This window comes from Protomyctophum parallelum (genome assembly GCF_964188405.1).
Source record: "Protomyctophum parallelum genome assembly, chromosome: 7".
Taxonomy (NCBI): Eukaryota; Metazoa; Chordata; class Actinopteri; order Myctophiformes; family Myctophidae; genus Protomyctophum; species Protomyctophum parallelum.
The window spans coordinates 8,104,923-8,125,909 of NC_139705.1; the positions used below are offsets into that span (position 1 = coordinate 8,104,923).

At 41.2% G+C, this 20,987-nt stretch overlaps 1 protein-coding gene across 1 annotated transcript; it reads left to right on the forward strand.

Annotated features, from left to right (window-relative positions):
* Positions 1 to 1,769: 1,769 nt before the first annotated feature.
* Positions 1,770 to 19,546, forward strand: LOC310861450 (solute carrier family 26 member 9-like; the record flags this gene model as incomplete). The annotated part of the gene is made up of 20 exons (XM_083768882.1): positions 1,770 to 1,894; positions 2,483 to 2,622; positions 2,772 to 2,882; positions 3,003 to 3,178; positions 3,510 to 3,674; positions 3,833 to 3,985; positions 4,876 to 4,958; positions 5,078 to 5,225; positions 5,394 to 5,507; positions 5,998 to 6,075; positions 6,257 to 6,352; positions 6,556 to 6,662; positions 6,769 to 6,838; positions 6,968 to 7,060; positions 7,161 to 7,298; positions 7,504 to 7,752; positions 8,220 to 8,274; positions 8,948 to 9,088; positions 9,924 to 9,979; positions 19,424 to 19,546. The coding sequence occupies 20 exons, from the start codon at positions 1,770 to 1,772 to the stop codon at positions 19,544 to 19,546; spliced, it is 2,421 nt and encodes an 806-aa protein (XP_083625008.1).
* Between the last annotated feature and the right edge of the window lie 1,441 nt (positions 19,547 to 20,987).

The window sequence follows — 20,987 nt, forward strand, 5'->3', positions numbered from 1 at the left end:
TCTTTGCAAATTTGACATCCCTCCCAGAAAAAACAAGGATGGATTTTTGATAAATTATTGCACTTTAGATTTTGATATTGTTGCCATTGTTTTGCACACACATTGCTGCCATTTTTTTCCACAAACATATGTCCTGAAATATTTAATGTTCTTCATATGTCTATTTCACGTTAATGAACATTGATAAGCACGATATAGTATGCCATTTTTGTTTTGTTTATAAATCTGATAGGGTTTTGTGTCTGTTACAGGATTAATCTTTTGAATGTCATTGTTTAGTTCCGATCTTAATGTCTACCTTTTATCATGAAATGTTGCATAAAGGTGTGTTTTTGTTTTAATAACATAAATGAGAAGGCTGTAAAGAGATCGAAAAATATTAAAACACATTAAATAAAATTATCGTGGACGTTTTTCATAGTTTGTACAGATTAGTACCATTGCCAATCAGCTGTGCCATGGACCCATTTAGTACATTTTCTGCATCCTATATTTAAAACATTTTTCACAATAAAATCAAATCAATTTTTAAGAATTCCAAAAATAAAAAAACGTCTCAATGTGAGCTTGTAGATTGACTATTTTCAAATCGGCTTACGGTATTAATTCATAATGGATTTTTGTTGCAACAAAATAATCTTTTGGGTGACTTGGGTCTCAGCTGAAAAGGTTCAGCACCACTGAAAGAGTAGCACCCTCACCAATCGGCTGCTCAATGCAAGGTGTACGCAGTGTCTATGTATACATTTGTAACAAACTACAAATCAACCAAATGGCTCCTTATGGGTCCTTTTACACTCAGAGTTATATTAACCCTGAAATTTACTGGCTAGTTGTGAACAAGTTTATCTTAAGCTCCACCCAGAGAGTTGCGAGGTATAACTTCAACTTCATTCAAGAAGTGGACAGTGCCAGTAATCAGCACTGAACCCAAATCTTTGCTCCAATTGTAAGGTATTGTACTATTTATTTTCCACACTGTCACAACTGCCATTAATGGAACAACAATTATAATCACTTGTTAATACAGGAAACAAATTTTACTTATTTATGACATTACTGAGCTTAGATATTACATAGTTTTCAGCTGAAATGTCCAAATCAATATTTGTGAGAAGAATGCTAGCGCATTATTTATTGTAAATTATTATTAAAGCTGATAATTTATTACAAAGCCCAATGTATGTATTTAACCTTGCCTAGACTCTTCTAACAGTCTAACCATACGTGAATAAGTCCTATTGTAGCACAATACCATTGACCCATTGTCGTATTGCGTTGGAGTACACCAGCAGTAATACTATTTAGATGTACAGTATCTAAATTATCAATATTATTCAGAGAAAGTATGAACTTATGAATGGACCATTGTTTACCTGGTACTTACAAGTAGTCTACTCCACTGACCTGTTACCAACACTTTCAAGGTTAGATTAGGAACTCGCAGGCATTATACCAGAGCTATGACTGTCACCTTACCTTACCCGACCTTACCTTATGTATCTGTATCTTGTAATGTAATGGCACTTTCACCACAATACAGCATGTAAAATCTATTTGTCATAACAGAGATTTTGTATGTATTTAGTTAGCCTTATCCATGAGAACCGGACGTCTAAATAAGCTGTACTTTATTTTTGCTCATACTATACTTTTTGGGTTATAGGCCTATATGTACATACAGTAACTGTGTTAACCTTAAGCTGTCTTCATTGAGCATTCATCATTTCAGTTGGCTGAATGTTTCCTGATTCCTGAAAGGCGCAACCATGCATCAGGACCGCCCACGCTATGTCATTGATAGACCTGCTTATAATGTCCACGATTTTGATAAAGACTTTGAAAAGAAGAACAGAGAGTTTCCTATTGGTGAGAAAGTGAAGAAGCTCTTCAGGTACATCAATTCAGTCTATCTGTTCTATTGCCAACTCAGTGCGGCTTTGTGGTTAGAGTGTCTGCCCTGAGAGTAGGAGCCTTGGCCGAATTATATACCAAAGACTAAAGATGTTTCCGAATCCCTCCCTGCTTGGCACTCAGCATCAAGGGTTGGATTGGGGATAAGTTCCTGTAAGTTCCTGTCTATGCGCTGCATGCAGCCTCACGCTACGGAAACAGGAGATGAGCTCCTGGCCAGCTGGCCTGCTATGGGCTATATGGCTTGGGTTCCCAAGGCTACTTCCTATCCGCGGTGTGAATTTAAAAAGCATGTTATATTATTTCAGTGTTTTTTCCATTGTATTAATTCACCAACTGCTGAAGGCTCCAATGACAAACTGTGTAAAACTGAGGATTCAAATCAAAGTTTGGAAATGTGGTTTGGAGTCTTTCGAATACCTGCAATCAAATCTTCTAAATTGCTTAATTTAAACACTTTCAATTTAAGCACTGAGCTGTCATATATGATAAAGTATAAAGCAGGCTTAATGATTCCTTCTTTGTTTGGTCACTTCACACTAAAGCGCTAACTGTTTCTTCCTGTCAGATGCTCTGGGCCTAGACTTAAGGCCTTGTTATCCAGGCACCTGCCTGTGCTGAGCTGGCTGCCCAAGTACAAAGTGAAGGAAAACCTATTGTGTGATACCATCAGTGGGGTCAGTGCAGGCACCATTCAGGTGCCCCAAGGTCTGTCAATCAGTTTTTTTTTAAATCTCTGATGGTTCTGTGGTCCTCTTCCTACAGCATACTCACTGCTGATGCAGCACAGCTTGACTTTGTTTTGTCTTTTATCATGACATAATTTGACTGAATTTGTTTTTGGGGTTCCTCCCCAGGTATGGCATTTGCCCTGCTGGCGAACCTGCCTCCCGTCAATGGGCTTTACTCCTCATTTTTCCCCCTCATCCCTTATTTCTTCATGGGCACTGCTCACCAGATGGTCCCAGGTAAAAGCAAGAAGATTTTCATCCACACTCTCATTTCATATGATGACAAAGATTAGTTGCCAGACCCACACAATGCTGATGCCATGCTGCATACACCCTTGTTGACCGTTCTGTGTCCAGGTACGTTTGCTGTTCTCAGCATCATGGTGGGAATGGTGTGTCTCAGGCTGGCCCCCGAGTCTGACTTCAGTCACTTCAACACCACTCTCAACGCTACAGTAGTTGACACAGACAGGATGAATGAGGTTCGACTAGGCATATCAGGAACCTTGGCCTGCCTCACTGCAATCATACAGGTACTTATTGCACCCTTTTAGATTTGTCCTATTTAAGCACTTGAGCCATAGCATTCCTATTCCTCACTCACACTTGTAGGCTATTTTCAGCAAAGAGGTTTATGTGGAGAGAAATACTTGTGGACGTCGTAGAGCCCTAGGGGAACCCGGTCAACTAGGGTTTTCACCATATTCACACTGCGGCCATTTTGATCTTACGTCACACTCAGACGGTGGGAAACGCCATCCTGTTGGGGGGAGGGGTGAATTTGGTAAATTTGAGAAATGATAATTCACATACAAATTGCAGAGAAGGAAAACTGTTGAAGTCACTGACATGATATGTTCATAGATGGGGCTGGGCATGTTGCAGTTTGGCTTTGTGGCCATCTATCTATCAGAATCCTTTATACGAGGCTTCATGACAGCTGCTGGACTACAGATCCTCATCTCGGTGCTGAAGTATATCTTTGGTATTAAGGTGCCACCCTACAGTGGGCCCCTGGCCGTTATATATGTAAGTAACATCTCAGGTAAAAAAAAAACAACAACATATATACCGGTATGTAATGATGGCAGAGCATGGTAACAGTTACATAGATCTATAAGACCACTATTATCCCTTGTTATAAAAAACATCCTTTTAGCTGTTAAGATCATCTGTTTCTCTCTTAGACTCTCGTAGATATCTGCTCTGGCCTGCCGGATACCAACATAGCCTCTTTAGTGTTTGCTCTGGTGAGCAGTATTGTTCTCATCATAGTGAAGGAACTGAGTGCACGCTACCGCCACAAGCTCCCGTTCCCCATCCCAATGGAGATCGTCGTTGTAAGTAGCCAAACCTTTAGGCTATTTTCCTTTTTGAAAGCATATATGCACAGTAAAGTCCTCAGTGTTCATTTAACTTATACCACTCAAACGTATACCACTCAATCAATACGGAACCTCTGCTTGACCAGGAGAGATGCACTGAGTTTCAGACAGTACTACATGTCAAACAATGTGTCTCTTACCCAACTCCACCTCCAACCTCTGCAGATGTGCTAGTTATTTTGTTTTACCCTCCCTATCCCGGGCATTACACAGACCGACTTGACCTTAAACTTGGCATGTGTGTACCCCGTGACATGGAGGTGTGCACTGACAACCGAAGAACCACAAATATCTGTACTGTATCTGTCCATGGGTGTGTGGAGGACCCACCAAAAGTCTGTGTGTTGTAAGCATTGGTTTCCCTGATTGGCCAACGCGACTCATCGGCTTTGCAGAATGGTTCAGCTTTGCATACCATTTGTGCCACTGCCCAGAGTAGGCCAATGCTCTAGTTTTTATCAATTAAAATATGTTCCAAATTGCAGCTATCTGAAAGCATACAAATGGAATCACATGGACTTAGAGTTTAATCAATACTCAGGATTTTACAGTGGATTTATGTTTGTCTCATGTGATCATGTAACCTTTGTGCAACCATTGTTGTAGATTGGTCATTCCATTTATGAAATACTGTATAACCAGTCTGGCTCTGACTATGATGAAGATGTGTGTGTGAGGGTTACAAAAATCATGGGATGAAAATAAATAATGTACACTCTATTTGTGCTCCAGTATCTTGCTGGGTCCATTTTCATACAATGCCCTGAACGCTTTCTGAACTGTACATCTTCAAGGCTGTTTATTAAAAAGAAAGCTGGTTCTTCTCTTGACCCGTTCTGGCACAGGTGGTTGTGGCTACAGCACTCTCAGGACCCCTGGACCTTCCAGAGATCTATCACATGGACGTAGTGGGAGAAATTCCATTGGGGTAAAGCTCACTCAACAATCTCAAAGTCACTGATTGTTTCAGAGGTTAAATGACTGATCGCACAACCCATTTTCACTGTCACATTTTGCTGCATTTGTTTCCCTGTCTTCGTCCTACAGATTCCCAGCACCGATACTTCCAACAGTGAGTCAGTGGGAGGACATGTTGAGCACAGCGTTCTCCCTGGCTATAGTCGGGTATGTCATTAACCTGGCTATGGGCAGGACACTGGCAGCAAAGCATGGATATGATGTGGATCCCAACCAGGTAGAAAAACATAGCGGGTAACTGCTGTTCATTTAACTCTCTGAGTGTACAAATGCAACTTCAATGGTTTTGTACTCTCTCTTATAGTGTTACAAATGGTTCTGGGAAGTCTTTATTGCATGGTCCTTACATTTAACGCTGTCACAGTAATGCATTTTCCCATAACAGGAGATGTTAGCTCTTGGCTGCAGCAACTTCCTTGGGTCCTTTTTTAAGATCCATGTCATTTGTTGTGCCCTGTCAGTGACACTGGCTGTGGACAGCGCTGGGGGAAAGTCACAGGTGGGTGATGTTCTGCCATTCAAAATGTCTGGAAGTGTCATTTATAGTGAGCATATAGGCCTACCACTGCCTTTTTGACATGTCATTTTTGACACAGGTTCTTTGTCATTTTATGATGATAGGATTTCATTCCTGCGCATTCAATGCATAAAGGGTCTTGGGACCATTTGTTCTGATGCGACAGTGACACTGTATGAGAGTTGATTTGAATTCTGTTATTGCGGTGTCATTGCGGCCTATTCATGATTGTAATGAGCATCAATGCAATGGCAACTCACCAGCAATGTAACTGGCCACGCTTAGTTGTTTTATAGCTTTGTGAATGTAGCATCAGAGTGACAAGGACCAACATGTCAAAACAGCCTGGCATTCTCCTTTTAAACAGATCGCTTCTGTATATTCTGTATATGTCGTCATCAAAGAAACACCACAAATATTGCAAAGCTCGATTTGCGTTACTAGTGCTCTTCTGCTCTACCCTCTTTTCTAGTTTGCCAGTCTATGTGTGATGCTGGTGGTAATGGTCACCATGCTAGCCTTAGGAGCCTTCCTGAAACCACTGCCAAAGGTATGTAGAAAGTTATGTGAATAAATTATACATTTATTTTATTCATAGTGTATGCAGACTATATGCACATGCCAGTAAACAAGTTGCTTGGCACAGTGCAGACGAGTAGAAAAAGAAAATACTCATGCATGATAAAGACATGGTAATATCAACCAGCAGTAATTATTTTATTTGCTTGAAGTCAGTGCTTGGAGCCCTGATTGCAGTCAACCTGAAGAACACCCTCATGCAGCTCTCTGACCCATATTATCTGTGGAAGAAAAGCAAACTGGACTGTGTGAGTTAAGCCTTGAATGAAATAGTACCATCGTAATTCTCATATAGCCGGATTTATATGGTGTTGTTTGCCGTGAATAGCCAATATACAAGATCACAATGCGTCGCAATAATGCACTGCGAGCTTGTAGATTTGCTATTTTTTGACAAGCAACATCGTACCTTATATATTCTCTTCTCAATTCATTCATTGTTCTTTCTCAGTGTGTGTGGGTAGTGTCATTCCTGGCCACGTTCTTCCTCAGTTTGCCTTTCGGGGTTGCCATTGGAGTGGGATTCTCCATCCTGGTGGTCATATTCAAAACACAATTGTAAGTTAAATGTATGCGACTTTCATAATTCAAATATGGGGTGCTAATAAATCAATGTCCTGAAAATGAGATCTGACTCATTAGAACAATATTGTGTTCCCTTTAGTCGCAATGGTTCTGAAGTTGTGCAAGTCATTGATACAGATATCTACAAAAACCCCAAGGTTTACAGTAAGGTATTGCAACTTCACATTCATGAGTGTTCTTGTACACAGCAAAATCCTGAGTATTGATTTGGGTGGAAAAATCGATAATGATTGGGAAATTAAAATTGGGCAAACTCATCATATTATTCTACCTTACAGGTAACACCTGTCAAGGGCGTGAAAATAGTCAACTACTGTTCCCCCCTCTATTTTGCAAATGCTGAGATATTCCGACGGAGGGTCATTGCAAAGGTACGATGGGTTTACGACCTCGTCCGCTCTCCGCTCAAGGTCAGCTATGTTTGAATGATTGTGTGTGTGAGTGTTTACCCACGCATGTTTGTGTCTATAGACCGGACTTGACCCTGGCAAACTGATCCTGGCCAGGCGTAAGTTCTTAAAGAAACAACAGCCGGGAACAGAGGATGTGGAGAAGAAGGACAAAGCCGTAAGAAGAAGGACCCTCGGCTCCCTGGTGAAGTCTGAGGAGGTGGGCAGCCAAATTAACCTTTTTGAATATAATAGCGTACAAAGGGAAGGGATTAACTTCATCATTAACTACAGTATAAGCTGCAACTGGCAGCTAACATACATATAGCCTACATATTCTACATATTCATGAACCGCATGGTTATAACCTCGGACTGTTTCTGTTTCTGTCCCCTCTCCCCCCAAAAAAAAACCCCCCAATCCAGACCACATCACAGCTTGAGCTGCAGAACTACTTTGAGTCGCAGGACGGTAGTGCCAACAAACCAGAGTCTACCAGTTATGTCAACTTCAGCTGTAGTGACATTGAGATAAGTGAGAAAGCACCGAACCAAGGGCTGCCCAGTCCTTCTGCAGTCGCACCAGAGACGCAGCCCATGCCCTTCCACACACTGATCCTGGACCTGTCGGGCGTGTGCTTCATCGACCTCATGGGCATCAAAACGCTCACCAAGGTCAGCCTATGTGTGCAGTGTCACTTTACTGGCAGAATCACAATACCTTGTAAGAAGAAGCTGAAGTCATTGTTTATTAATAAATATGATTCATTATTATTAATTAATTATTTAATAAATGTTTTAGTTTTAGTTTTTTTAATCGTTCAATATATTTATAGTTTTTTATTGGGGATAGATAGAAGAAAATCAAGAAAATAAATCATTGCACATCGTGTCACCCATTTATTTTAAATAAATCGTTAAATATTTTTCAAAACCACACTTAACAACTTTCCCTTTCACATTGGAAATCTTTCAAAAATAGCAGATCTACAAGCTGCTTCTAGATCAGCTATTTTTGCTACCTTTGCGTAACACACTTGTATGACGAAGTAGTTGAAATTGAAGAAGACTTCAAATTTGGATAGTTTACAGCTAATGTATGCATGTATTCAGTGTACGTTGCCTTTCTGTCTCCCACGCAGATGAACTCAAGCTATCAGATGCTGGGGATTCAACTCTACCTAGCTAATGTACACGGTAAAGATGACGCAAGTGCTTTTCAGACTCATTGGCTTTAGTATAGAATACAATATTGTCATGGTGTCTTACGCGTCGTTGCCGATACAGTGGATGAAACCTGTGGATGCAATGGGCCACACAGTTCCCACTTCTAAAACAGAAATTCATTGTCTACATGCTCACACTACACAACACAATCCAGAGTGTTACCACAACGGACCAAACTGTAGGATATGTCATCTATTTGTTTATTTTTCTTCATTACCCAGTCAGTCATTAGTGATTCATTATTAGACCAGTTCAGATCGGTGTATATTTAATCAGGAAATAACAACCTGTGTGCTGCTGGTCATCAGGCTGAATTCAATGTTGAGGTCATTTGAGTTTTAGCATTGTGTGCCGCTGTTTCCTTTAGAGTTTCATGGCTTTGCCTCTTATCTACGTTCTTTTTCTTTGTTTAAACCTCCTGGTAAATAGTCTTGTGCTTTGATGTTTCTCAAATCTCAATGAATCCAGTGTAAGACTTAAGGTCGCTGGGTTACGTTTTGTCCCAGCTCTCCTTGTATGATTTGTCTCACTATTTATATTCCATTGTATGATTGACAGTGGCGCTTGCTGAAAATAACAGGTCTACAAGCTCAAAATGTGACACATTGTGACGCCTTGTGAGCTTGTCCTATGTTGCTTGCAGCCCAGGTGTATGAGGAACTGGAGACAGGAGGGGTGTTTGATGAAGGCAGCATTGCACGGAGTCACCTCTTCCTATCTGTCCATGATGCCATGCTCTTTGCCCAGCAGAGCTCTGCAGACAGAAGAGCCTCCCAAAAGGCAAGTGCCTCTTTAGTTCTTTATCGTAAAAAATAATCTCATGCAAAGTTATCTATGGTCAAATGTTTGGGAAGATAAAGGAGGCACTAAGAAATTCAGGGAACTGATATCTATTCCCTGACTTATAAATTCCTTCTTTCTTCCTTTCAACCTTTTGTCAACCTATCGAGGCCAACGTGGGTCAACAGAAAACATCACAACTAACCATAATTCTGAATTTCACCTTACTGACACCGTTCAATGTTGTTTCTTTTCACCTATAACTCTAACTGCCTGATGATGTTTTACTTGTGTACTCTCAGCAGTGGGAATGAGCAATGGAATATTGACATGTGAACACAGACACAAACATGAAACAAATGCATTTGTTCGGTCAGGGGATCTTAGTATAATCTGCACGATCGACAGTAGGAATTGGCTTTTAAAAACCCCCACTTTATTTCTGTTTTGTTTGTTTCAGAACAAACTATTGGCTCATTTCCCCAATTTTCTAGCCCACAAAAGAAATCTGGATAATACTCCAATTTTCTGACCCCCGCAGGGGATCTATAATCTGATCGACAGTAAGAATTGGCTTACAAAAGAAAACATGTTTTTCTGTTTGTTTCAGAACAAACTGGATAATACTCCAATGTTCCAAACTGTTCTAACAAAATACTAATCTGTATCTAAACAAATGTTATTTATAAATACAGCACATTCTGTACATTATAATGTACAAGATGTACAAAAAAAAAACTTCACTTTTTCACCTAGGCTTTATGCCCTGACATGATTTGAATGTTTTAATTGTACTGTATATAATGTGTAAAAATAATCTCTGTGTTGGTTACAGGCAGCGCGAGAGAAACAAGAACTTGCCTTTAACATGGAGGAAGAGAAAGATCTGGAACAGGTATACGTAGTCTATGGTCACGCTGTATACTGACGTGAAATGTTAATTAGATTATAATTAATCATCAATGCATAATTTTTATATAAGACTTCTTTTGCTTCCACAGAACATGTTTTGAGCACATAATATAGAGTCTTGAAAATAAACAGGAGCATGATGTTGAAGAGAGTTTGCTGCAGAAGAAAAATGCACTGTCATCCTAATTTACATAATTCATTACAGTTTCTGAACATAAACAAGTGTCGTTTCAACGCTGACATCCAATTAATGATCCTAATAAAACACAATACACTAATTGGTGCGCTATCAGTGCTTGGCTCTGATGACAGGGGGCAGTGTGTTATAGCACATGAGCCCTTTTGTAACACAAGTGAAAGCATGAGCAGATCATGAGGGGACCTCTAAAGACAATTTGCCCACTTCTCACAACAACTGTTGAGTGAACCTGCTGACTGAGCAGACCTGCAGACAGCGGTGCTGTAATTAACTGAGAGCTTGCACGGCCACAGCTGTGAGGTGTAGCCAGTTGAGCAGACCGGCTGCAGAGTCCCCGCGGAGACAACGAGACTCAGGGAAAGGCCAGGCAGGGGAGAGAGGGGGGGAACATATACAGTAGCATCAGCACTTTCACGCAACTTTGTTTGTCTTGCAACTTCAATTTTATAGAACACCATTATCTCTTTCCATTGTGAGGAAAGGACACTCCTCCACCCCCCCCCCCTATCCTCACACCCCAGAGGAATAGCTTACTGTACCTACAGAATACAGTTACAACAAAATCACACCTCTAATTGCAGCCAGTCATACCTGTGTGTGTGTGTGTGTGTGTGTGTGTGTGTGTGTGTGTGTGTGTGTGTGTGTGTGTGCGTGTGTGTGTGTGTAGTGTAGTAATTCTGGAATGATGTTGAACTAAAGAAATGTATGGGCTAACATGCAGTCACGCATCAGATGCTCAGAAAGGCCTGTGGTGTCTCGCCTGGCACCGGGCTGATGATGGCGTTGGGATTGGGATGCCTGTGATGATGCATGAATAGATTTATGAAGCTATTAAGAAATCATCCCTAAGATATACTGGCGCACACCTGGTCCTCCGCGCTCCTGCTTCCGTGGAGCCAAATTGGCACCACAAGTAATTACAAGGCTTCCATGAGGCATCAGATTTAATTTAGAGCTCTTGGAGATAGCCTCTCCCAGTTGAAATTGCCAAGTGAAATTGCCAGACGGGGAGAGGTTTAAAGTGATGTTGAACTTTGGTAGAACCTTGGGTTGTACAGTTTCCTGGGTGCTGATATGAATCCAAATATTGTTGAGAATAAAAAGAGAAGAGGGGTTTGTTTGTCATCCAGGTACAAGCAGCGAATTGTTGATGGGACTTGTTCCACATCGACTGTGCCAACACAACAACGCAATAATATAATATAAGTTATAAATATATTACGTTGAGTAAGTTGATTGTTGTTATCTGTTGCTCCTGTGGTCCATCAGCTAGAAACCATAAGTAAACCATTTTTCTTTTATTAACAAATTGGGGCGTGGCACTGTTGAGGTGTTATGGGCCATAATTTACATGGGGGATTTAGCAGGGTGGCAACTTGCCACCCTGCCATTAACTTAATGGCAAGTTTTCCGCCGTGTCAATATAGTCTGTGATAGCAGCCTTAAGATAATCTATATTGTTGGCTCTGGTGTCCCCCAGCTTCCTCTTCTCAATACATACAACAACAGGCCAGTTTGCTGGTCAGTCAAGGCAAGCATATACTGTAGTAATAGCATGGTCTGTACCCCAGTTACTAGTAGCTTACTAGTGTTAGCTTTTGTCTTGTTGGCAATGTACTATTATAAGCAACGTAATAAAGACATGCATTTTTATATCCACAATCCCGCACAACTCTGCTCATCTGTTTCCAATGCTATTTGTTAATTGCATGGTGTTCTTTCTCTCAGGTTCAGTCTATTGCTTTTCTATATGGCTTTTTGAGCATATTGCATAATACATATTGCTTATTTTATTTTATATTGCATTGTGCATTGCTTAGCCATCATACTGCTTGCAGCTATAACAATAATAATAATATAATAGGCCAATTGTTATTATTATTAGAAGTAGTAGTAATGGTAGAATAAGTAGTATAATAGTATTATGACTTTTAATTCATTCCTATAAGATGATTCTGTAGGCAGGCAAACCCAATAATTTCTGAGGATTGCATTAAATCATAATGATTCTACCCAAAACCATTTTTCAAGTAAGCTAGGCTATAATGGAGTGTAGGTACTCAATCCCTGTAATTGCAAGTTCACCAAGAAATTAATTTTACACTCATTGCACTTTCATTGACCATGATGGTTTAATTAGCAAGGTCTCTTTTGTAAATTTGAGGCAGAAAGATTTATGTATTCATTTTGTTTACACGCCCAGTGGTTTCACACCATGGAGACTAATTGCATAGTGTCAAGGGCTATCTCGTTGATGAGTCATGGAACCTTGTCGTTTAGCACTTGCCTGCCCTGGGAAAAAGTTATGTTCTGACCTTTTGGAACAAAGATTTAAATGTATGGCATTTGAATAACAAGACAGAGTGCGACATTTTATCAGATGACTGCTGCCCAAGGGGATGAGGCCTATCTTTAGATCCTCTGTCCGCATGGACAGAGAAAGACAGAGCATCCCAAGCTCACTCTGGAAATATAAAAAATAGCTTTTTGACATTGATCAAGTGAAAGCAGTTGGTGCGTTGCATATGCATTTCATAGGCTTGTGTAGGCGATCTATTATGCTTCATTAGCTAAACAGTTTGCAACCAGGGGGATCATAAATCTTGATTGTGCAATTTCAGCAAAATGCATGGGCTTTGGACAGGGTTTGTTTACCCAGTTGTTGGGCAAGTCTGACCACTGATAGCTGATATTAATTAATGTTGCCTATTGTCTAGTTCCAGCGGTCCAGTGGCAATTAAATACACCAAGAATGGAACATTCTCTGGTGATTAATTAAGGCAAAAAATTGCTTCAGAGGCTGCTCTTTGTAAGAGGAATTTTAATAATTTAATGTTAAATAGGCATATGTATCTAATGCACTATTATATCTATCTCCTAATTGTTTTGGGGGTTAGGGTTAGTTGTTTTTGCTTTGTTTTACTACTTTATGAATTACGTTTATTGGTTTCAAGAAGAATACTATTATTAGCTTAAATCATACATCATACATCATCTCATTCTGGCCAATCACAAATTTGCGTCCTCACTTTTTGTCGTTTACACACTTTTGTCTTCAATGTTTGTGTTTACACAGACCCTCAAAGCTGGACATAGGAGGGCTAGCGCCCCTCAAAAAAGGGTGGCCTTTGTGGAGAGGTCATTCAATATCAAAGTTATTTAGATGGATTCCAAAGAGCAGGGTTATGCTCTTATCTACTGCAGAATACCTTTTGTGAAAGAAATCATTATTTACAGATTTCTATATTAGGCTGTACTGGAGCTGAAGCAAAGCTAATGATGCATACCAAACAAATACACAAGACATATGCATTTAATTTGACCTTTACATTCATTCTGTAGAAGTAAGGGAACCCGGCAACACCACATGTGTGCTTATCACAATATGATCACATAGGGCAGATGTGAGAGGGATTTATTGCTAATTTACAGTATAGTCGACAAAATAATAAACGACAAGCTTTATATTTGGGTCATTAGTAGTCAGCATCATTATCATCAACTCATTAAACTGAGTGGGCGATAGTCTACTCTACTGGATGCTAGTAGTATCCTGTCTTCTAGTAGATAAAAGATCCCAGTCTGATGAATACAGATACTAGCTTCTTATTGGGCTGTTGAGCATCAGCAGGGAAATTAGAGTCGACAATCCAAAGTGATGGCATGTGGTGCAACGCTAAGCGGACTCATTAGGAACACCACAACTTGGGAGGAAGCCACCTAATGCTTTGCAGCGACATGTCATCGTGGGTGTTGTGTGTTATCATATCCCAGTAATTTAATAACATTTGCGCAATTACTTCATTAATGTTATAAATCATGCATGCTATTCCACTGGGCCAAGACGCATGTAAATAAGGAGCAGTGGTGATGCAATACACTGAGGCGGAAATCCTGCTGTGGTCGTGAGTGCTTATAAAAGCCATCCAGTCATCTGTGTTGTTTCTGTGTGGCCAGTTGCCACAAAATCCTTGCCTGAAGAATGATTTTAAAATTGTAAGATGCAGGGATAAGCCATTAGTTTCAAAAAAGTGTAGAGTGGTCTCGGCCAGTATTCAACCAACGGTTAGTTTGAGACACATGCATATCTCATTTCAACACCCTATTTCTAGATCTAGAAATGTTCTTTATTAGAAATATTCAATTGATTAACTTTGTTTTATTTCATTTAGCTAAACCCAACTAGCTATGTTCTAATCTAGCAGCTTTGAACATAGAATCTAGCCTACTGCCTTCCTCTTAATCACAATAATCACTTCCAAAGTCATTTATCCTAAATTTGACCCAAATATAATCAACCAAATTCATGGTCCCACTCATTCCTCCAGTCCAGCCCACCTTTTCTCTTAAATCTCTCTCTCTCTCTCTCTCTCTCTCTCTCACACACACACACACACACACACACACACACCCTCACACACACACACACACACACACACACACACACACACACACACACACACACACACACACACACACACACACACACACACACACACACACACACACACACACACACACACACACACACAATTCACACAATAGTCGATGGAATGTGGATGGATGATGGAAAACAATCTCATTCTTGAGGCATCATTGCTTTATTAAACTGTGGCCGTATGCTTGAGATAATAATGTCTGTCTGGGATTAAGTAAGACTTCATTATATCACATTTGATTGAAATATGAATCTTTTTGTCAAGGCCTTTTTGTGGCTAATAATTTACTAATCTCTTGATACTCCTGTCCTGATAATGGTTGAGTTGAGAGACTCTTGAAAATGACCTACTAGACTCAGTCTATTCAAGCAGACTAAAGAAGTGATTAAAATCAGATCAGCTTGGGTCTGGTTTGTCCTTGGCTTGTGTCCAATCAGAAGGACTGACGATATTTTTTTCAGATACCAAACCCCATTGGTGGAAAAAGTACTCACATGCCAGCCCTCTATGATGCCAGCCAGCCAGCCAGCCGGCAGCCACACACATACTCACTTAAGGAAGTGGTTTCGTTTGCACCACGTAAAAACAACAAAGATATTGTCTGAAGATAGAGATCACAATAACAGTTTTGAAACACGCAGTTTTACCCAGTAATATTATATAGCATATTATCTCAATTGCTCGTTGTTGTAGTTGCAGCAGTTCCAATTTAGCCTACAATCACCTGCCTGCCGCACAGGCCGTAGCGGCAGTGCTGTTATGCAGTCGCACCGCATGGACATTCTAGTAACACCTCGTCCTGACTCCTGTTGTGTTTTGTTGTGGTAAGTAAAAGCGCGCAAAACAAAGTGATTCAAAGACCGAAGATCTGCCCCTCTCTCCTCCAGCTCAGCTGTGGAAGAGACCTCCACTCCACCTCGCCCCGGGTAAGAATTCCAGGATTTGAAAGCCAGGAGCTAATTTAGCATTGATTGATTGAAATGTCTATTAACAGTTTGCAGAATTACAATACATTTCAAGCACAAACTCAATACAAAGACTGTTAACTGTGAGTGGACGACCCAATTATAGCATTACACTTGTTTACAATAAGAGGGTCCACCTTGTTCAATTCATCAAAAAGAAGCAGCAGAAGCTGGTTTAATGAACGGGAGTGGGCAGTGGCTGGAATATTCAGTTGATATAGTGGAATTAGGAGTCCTAATTGGCTGAGACCAATATTGGAAAATGGTCACAGGAAAAATGGAGAGACTGAATGAAGGACTAGTTGCACTGGAAAGTGTATTTGGATGGCTGGTGCAAGGAGAAGTCACCACACTAAATATCATGACTGAAGTTGTGGACATTGAAGTGATGCACATCAGCGTCTGAGAGGAACAGGCACTGTCAGACCAGTTGGAAATCGAATCCCTTGGAATCCACATGAAAGAAATGCATTCTGAGAAGGAAGACATGGCAGTGTATCCCAAGCCGTGCATATACCCCAATCCCTAGCTCTTTGCTAGCCCTCCAAGCAGAACCCAATGGTACTGAAGATTCTGACATTTTTGACGACACAGACCATGGGGTCCTGTTCCAGCAGTACGCTGCCACCTGGTACGCGGACATAAATAAAACATAAACACCGTGTTTACGGCCTGTCTGCGCTCTTTGACGACTTTTTTTCTTCGTGTGAGGGCTTCTGAATCTGTGAAGTATAAGTACCTATACATGCCGCTGCGAATATCTCCTGTGGCACGGAAGCTGTTTTTTAATCTTTGTTTGACCGATTTGGTCGCTTTGATTCTTCTCTTCCTTCCTTGTTTATTGACACCTCATTGTACCGCCTATCTGGCTAGCTAGTGGCGCTATAGCTATGACAGAGCAGATCAGAGGCAGGGACGTAGCCGCACAAGCCAACCGCACACCGGGAGGCGGTACAATAAACGGTAAACAAACAAGAAGAAATAAAGCGACCAAATCGGTCAAACAAAGATTAAAAATACTTAACGGCTTCCGCGCCACAGGAGATATTCGCAGCGGTATGTATAGGTACTTATAGTTCACAGATTCAGAAGCCCATATCAGGCCGTCAAACGGCGCAGATATGATGTTACGGAGCATATTTATGTCCGCGTTCCAAAATTCCCATACGAAAATATAGTTATGAACAGGGACCCTACACAAAGCGACATCCAAATTTCAGAGATTCTTATGGAGGGTTCCGAGAGGGGCTAGCTCTTTGCGTAACTGATCTGACAGTGCCTGTTCTCTCCGACGCTGATGTGCATCACTTCAATGTCCACAACTTCAGTTATGATATTTAGCGTGGTGACTTCTCCTTGCACCAGCCATCCAAATACACTTTCCAGTGCAACTAGTCCTTATTCATTCAGACTCTTAATTCCACTGCATCCATCCCTATGATGGGTACATCTGCTATGGGCATTCCTTTTGCTTCCAAGTCCCTCCTTATCTTTCCGTTTGGCGCTTTAATCATAGAAGAGCTCAACTTGGGTGTTTCCAATAAATGGACATCAATGCTTTGATTGTTCTTAATATTTCTCAAACGAGCCTTCACTTTCCTGCATGTAATTCTCTGGGGTGTCACACCAAAATTGCTGGTGCTGCCTTTTGCTTTCCATGTCGGAAATTTCACATAGATAGGTTACTTATATTGGTGTGGTCTACTGACTGGTTCAGTTGGAATTTAGCTTAGGTTTATGCTATAGGCTTAATTATTTTTCACTCTTCAATTTTTTTGTATCATTGTAGCAACAGAATGGTAAAGGAATGGCTGGCTTTTTGAACGAGCGAGATGGAGGGAGGGATACTCTCTCTCGCGCTCTCTCGCTCTCTCTCGCTCTCTCTTGCTCTCTCTCTCTCTCTCAGCGTGACCCACCTAAATTGACCTAATAGAATAGACTAGTATCTCATCTTATTTTTTGTTCCCCCCCCCGCCATGGCCACATTGACAGATGCATTGACAGATTTATAATGTTGGTTTATAAAATGTTGTGTCCTCCTGGGTCCAACAGCTCCGACTCCTGGCTCACTGGCTGGGCTGCAGTTCAGGGCAGGCAATCCGTTTTTGATACAGTGCCGATAGAGGTTAAATAGAGGTAAATCAAAGCTAGCCAACAGCTTCAGTCAACTTCAAAGTTCAAACTAAGTATCACTACCATAAACAACATAGATTTTATTTCAAGGTTCAATGCAAGATATTAAGACACCTGTTTGTGAGCATTCTAGTTAAACTTCTAGTTAAACCTGCACTCAGTAACCTTCCTGTTCTTCCTATTTGAACATGGGTCTCCTCCGCAAGTGCTGAAATTCCTACCACTGAGTTAATAGAGCCTGCATTGCTTGCTCAGGGGAGAAATTGTGTCAAACCAGAAACACACAACGTATGACACGATCCTGTTCCCGACCTAGTATTTTAGTTCAGTACCTATACATTTTTGTTGGGATGTGCGTGCTTCCCTTTGGTCTCTGAAGAAATATACATGTGAAAATAAAATAGTAGCTTTTCTTTCCCAGCAGTAGTGCACTGCGCAATTAAACTTTTGTTTTATGGTCCTTACATCATTTGGTGGTCTATTGTCAGGCCAGGCTTTGGAACTGTTTTTGATTATATCAACAATGCTTATTTGTAACACGGATGTCATCAGACTCACAATTCCCACGAATAGAAATATAACTTGGAAAAGTACAAGTAATGATATTGAGTTTCTCAATGAATATGCTCAACAGCAGTCATATTACTTTCTAGCTCTGGCTGCTGTAATGAGTCTTCAGAACCACAGGATGGCACTGTGGCTCCATTCTGTACCCGGTGATTCCTGCCAATCAGATCATTGATGAAAACTTTGAAAAAGTGTCAGGGGTCGCCCCCAAGGAGAAGGAAACCAAGAGAGAGAAAAGTTGTGAGAGGCGATTAAAAAGAAAGTACCTTGACTTAAAAGAGCTTGCGTTGTGATCTTGTTTTCTGTGATCCATATATATTGAGTAAAAGGGAGAGTGATGGCTGAGCAGGGACTCTGTGGCCCCATGGATGGATGACGATGCAAATGGTGGGATGGGAGGAAGTTAAAGCCTTTAGTGACACTAAGCACACTTTAGAGGCCTGGCACACTGCTGTGCATCAAGGACACGGCTTCTCTGTGTGAGTGTCCCCTTGGCACGCATCACATCCCGTCCATCTACATTTTCATCCGGACCCCATGAAGCACTCGATTCCTCATGTGGAAGCCGAGGCAAGAGGCAGATGTGCTCGCCTCCGAACATCCCATCCCAGTTTGATCAAAATCCACGCTCTGCAAAACTGTTAAATAACCAAAAATAAACCATGAGAATGAAAAGAAAAGAGGCCCCTGTTTTACATGAGAATGGATGTGCCTGGAAAGCGTCGCCTCATAAATCGACTGCGCCCGAGCTGTAAATGTCAATTTCATGTAAGAATCCCTCTGTTCACCCATGACGTCTGTGATTGCTTCAACCCTTTGCATAAGAATGGTTCGAAATGAAAGTTGGCTTATTCAGGGAACGGGGGGGGGGGGGCCTTCAACGTCTACATATAAAATCCATATTCAAGGACCCTGATGCCAAACAAACAAATACATGAACATAGAGCCACAGTGGCCTATACTGTAGAGATCAAAGCGTTATAGTATTCGCAGACAGGCACCATGCTTGTGTCACACAGTTTTTTTTCCTATGCACTAAGAGCAGAGACCTGCATGGCTATACTGCGGAGTGGCTGATGGTGACGCAGGCCCCATGTGTCATGTTGTTTCTGTGAGTCACTCAGGCATACAGTACTCTGGCTTTCCTCTCCGCTGCCGGTTACAGAAACACAGGTGAGCCCGCAGCAGGTGAACCTGTCATAGACGGCACCTGCAGGATGCTAAGTGCCAGCACGGAGCAGAGCTGAAGGGGAAGGGAAGTTTGAGTTTGAGTTCTGTTACGCTATACCTGGGGAAGCTTTATGGGATGAAGGTGAGAGAGACGCAACCCCTGCAGAATGACATTGGCATTCCTGGACTTGGGTTTGGTTTCTATAGAATCTACCTCTCCTGTCTTCAAGAAGAAAATAAGAAATGCAGTAATGCACTGTGGATGGTTACTTGGTTAGACATGCATAATATTGTAATGTCTCTGGTCATCCGTGTTATAGCTTGAATCCATGCACTCTTGGCCTTTAAGCACTGTGTGCACATAGCTTGGTCCTAACTTGGAAATATAATTTGCCTACTGTATGTTGATTTATGAACTAATTGCCTGTAATTGCTACTTAGTAGCACTGTTAATCCAAGCTGTCTCTCTCCTGAAGCATATTAGGGCAGGCTTGTATAATGTAATTAGTATAAAGTAATTAGTTCAATTAAGTTTTTAGAAAGTAGGGATGGGGGTAAAATAAAGGAATCACAAAGATAGAAGTGCCATGAGGATACCGGTATGTTCTGTTTCTGTATCCCTATTATGAAAGTGTTTGTCTCAGCAGCGCAGTATATTAAAAGGGCCTTGTTATGAGCAAAGTGGAACATTGCAATTCTATTCTTAATTAAAGCCAACGCGCGCACACACACACACACACACACACACACTCTCTTATGCTTTTCTTTTTTGGCAACTTTTGGGCCCGGGGCAACATACCTCTCTATAACAACTCATAGTCTGTATCACAAGTCATTTCAGCTTGCTACCAAATATTTGCAACTTCATACCTGCAACAAATATTGTTCTGTATTTCTTATTTGGAATATGTCACCCTCTGGAAACTGCCATCACAACCATTGTCTGCTCGCATTGTCATTGTTATTAGTCTTTTTGGATTGCCTGTGGAGGTATCGGCAGGCTTTGCGGGAAGCTGGGCGCCAGGCTGGATAATTAGCTGTTCTCCGATGCCAGACGGGCACATTGCCGTCACTTGGAGGGGAGATGGAAAGTGGCATCACTATCACAGTTACAACGGAACAGCCCGTGGAATAAGGGCTGATAGCTTCCAGAACAATTCTGTCACACCCGTCACCAGCCATCTTACCCACTGGTAAGACAACGGCAATATGACAATCTTGTCATATTGTATCATAATTGGCTGTGGTTTCAGTGTAACCAATGCTGACCACAATCAACAGAACAACAAAGCACAAACTTACTTTTATTTGTACATGCATATACAGTAAACACACACAACTCCAGGTTATCATATTTCATAAGGCTGGCTTGAGATAGCTCCTTTTTCTTTTAAAAAAAATTTATCCCACGATTTTGTAACCCATTTTTCACCCCTGTGTCAATTATCTAATGTGATCCTGGGCTCTACACACCCTCCGCCAACCTGGTGAGAGCAACGGACTTGAACTCATGCTTCC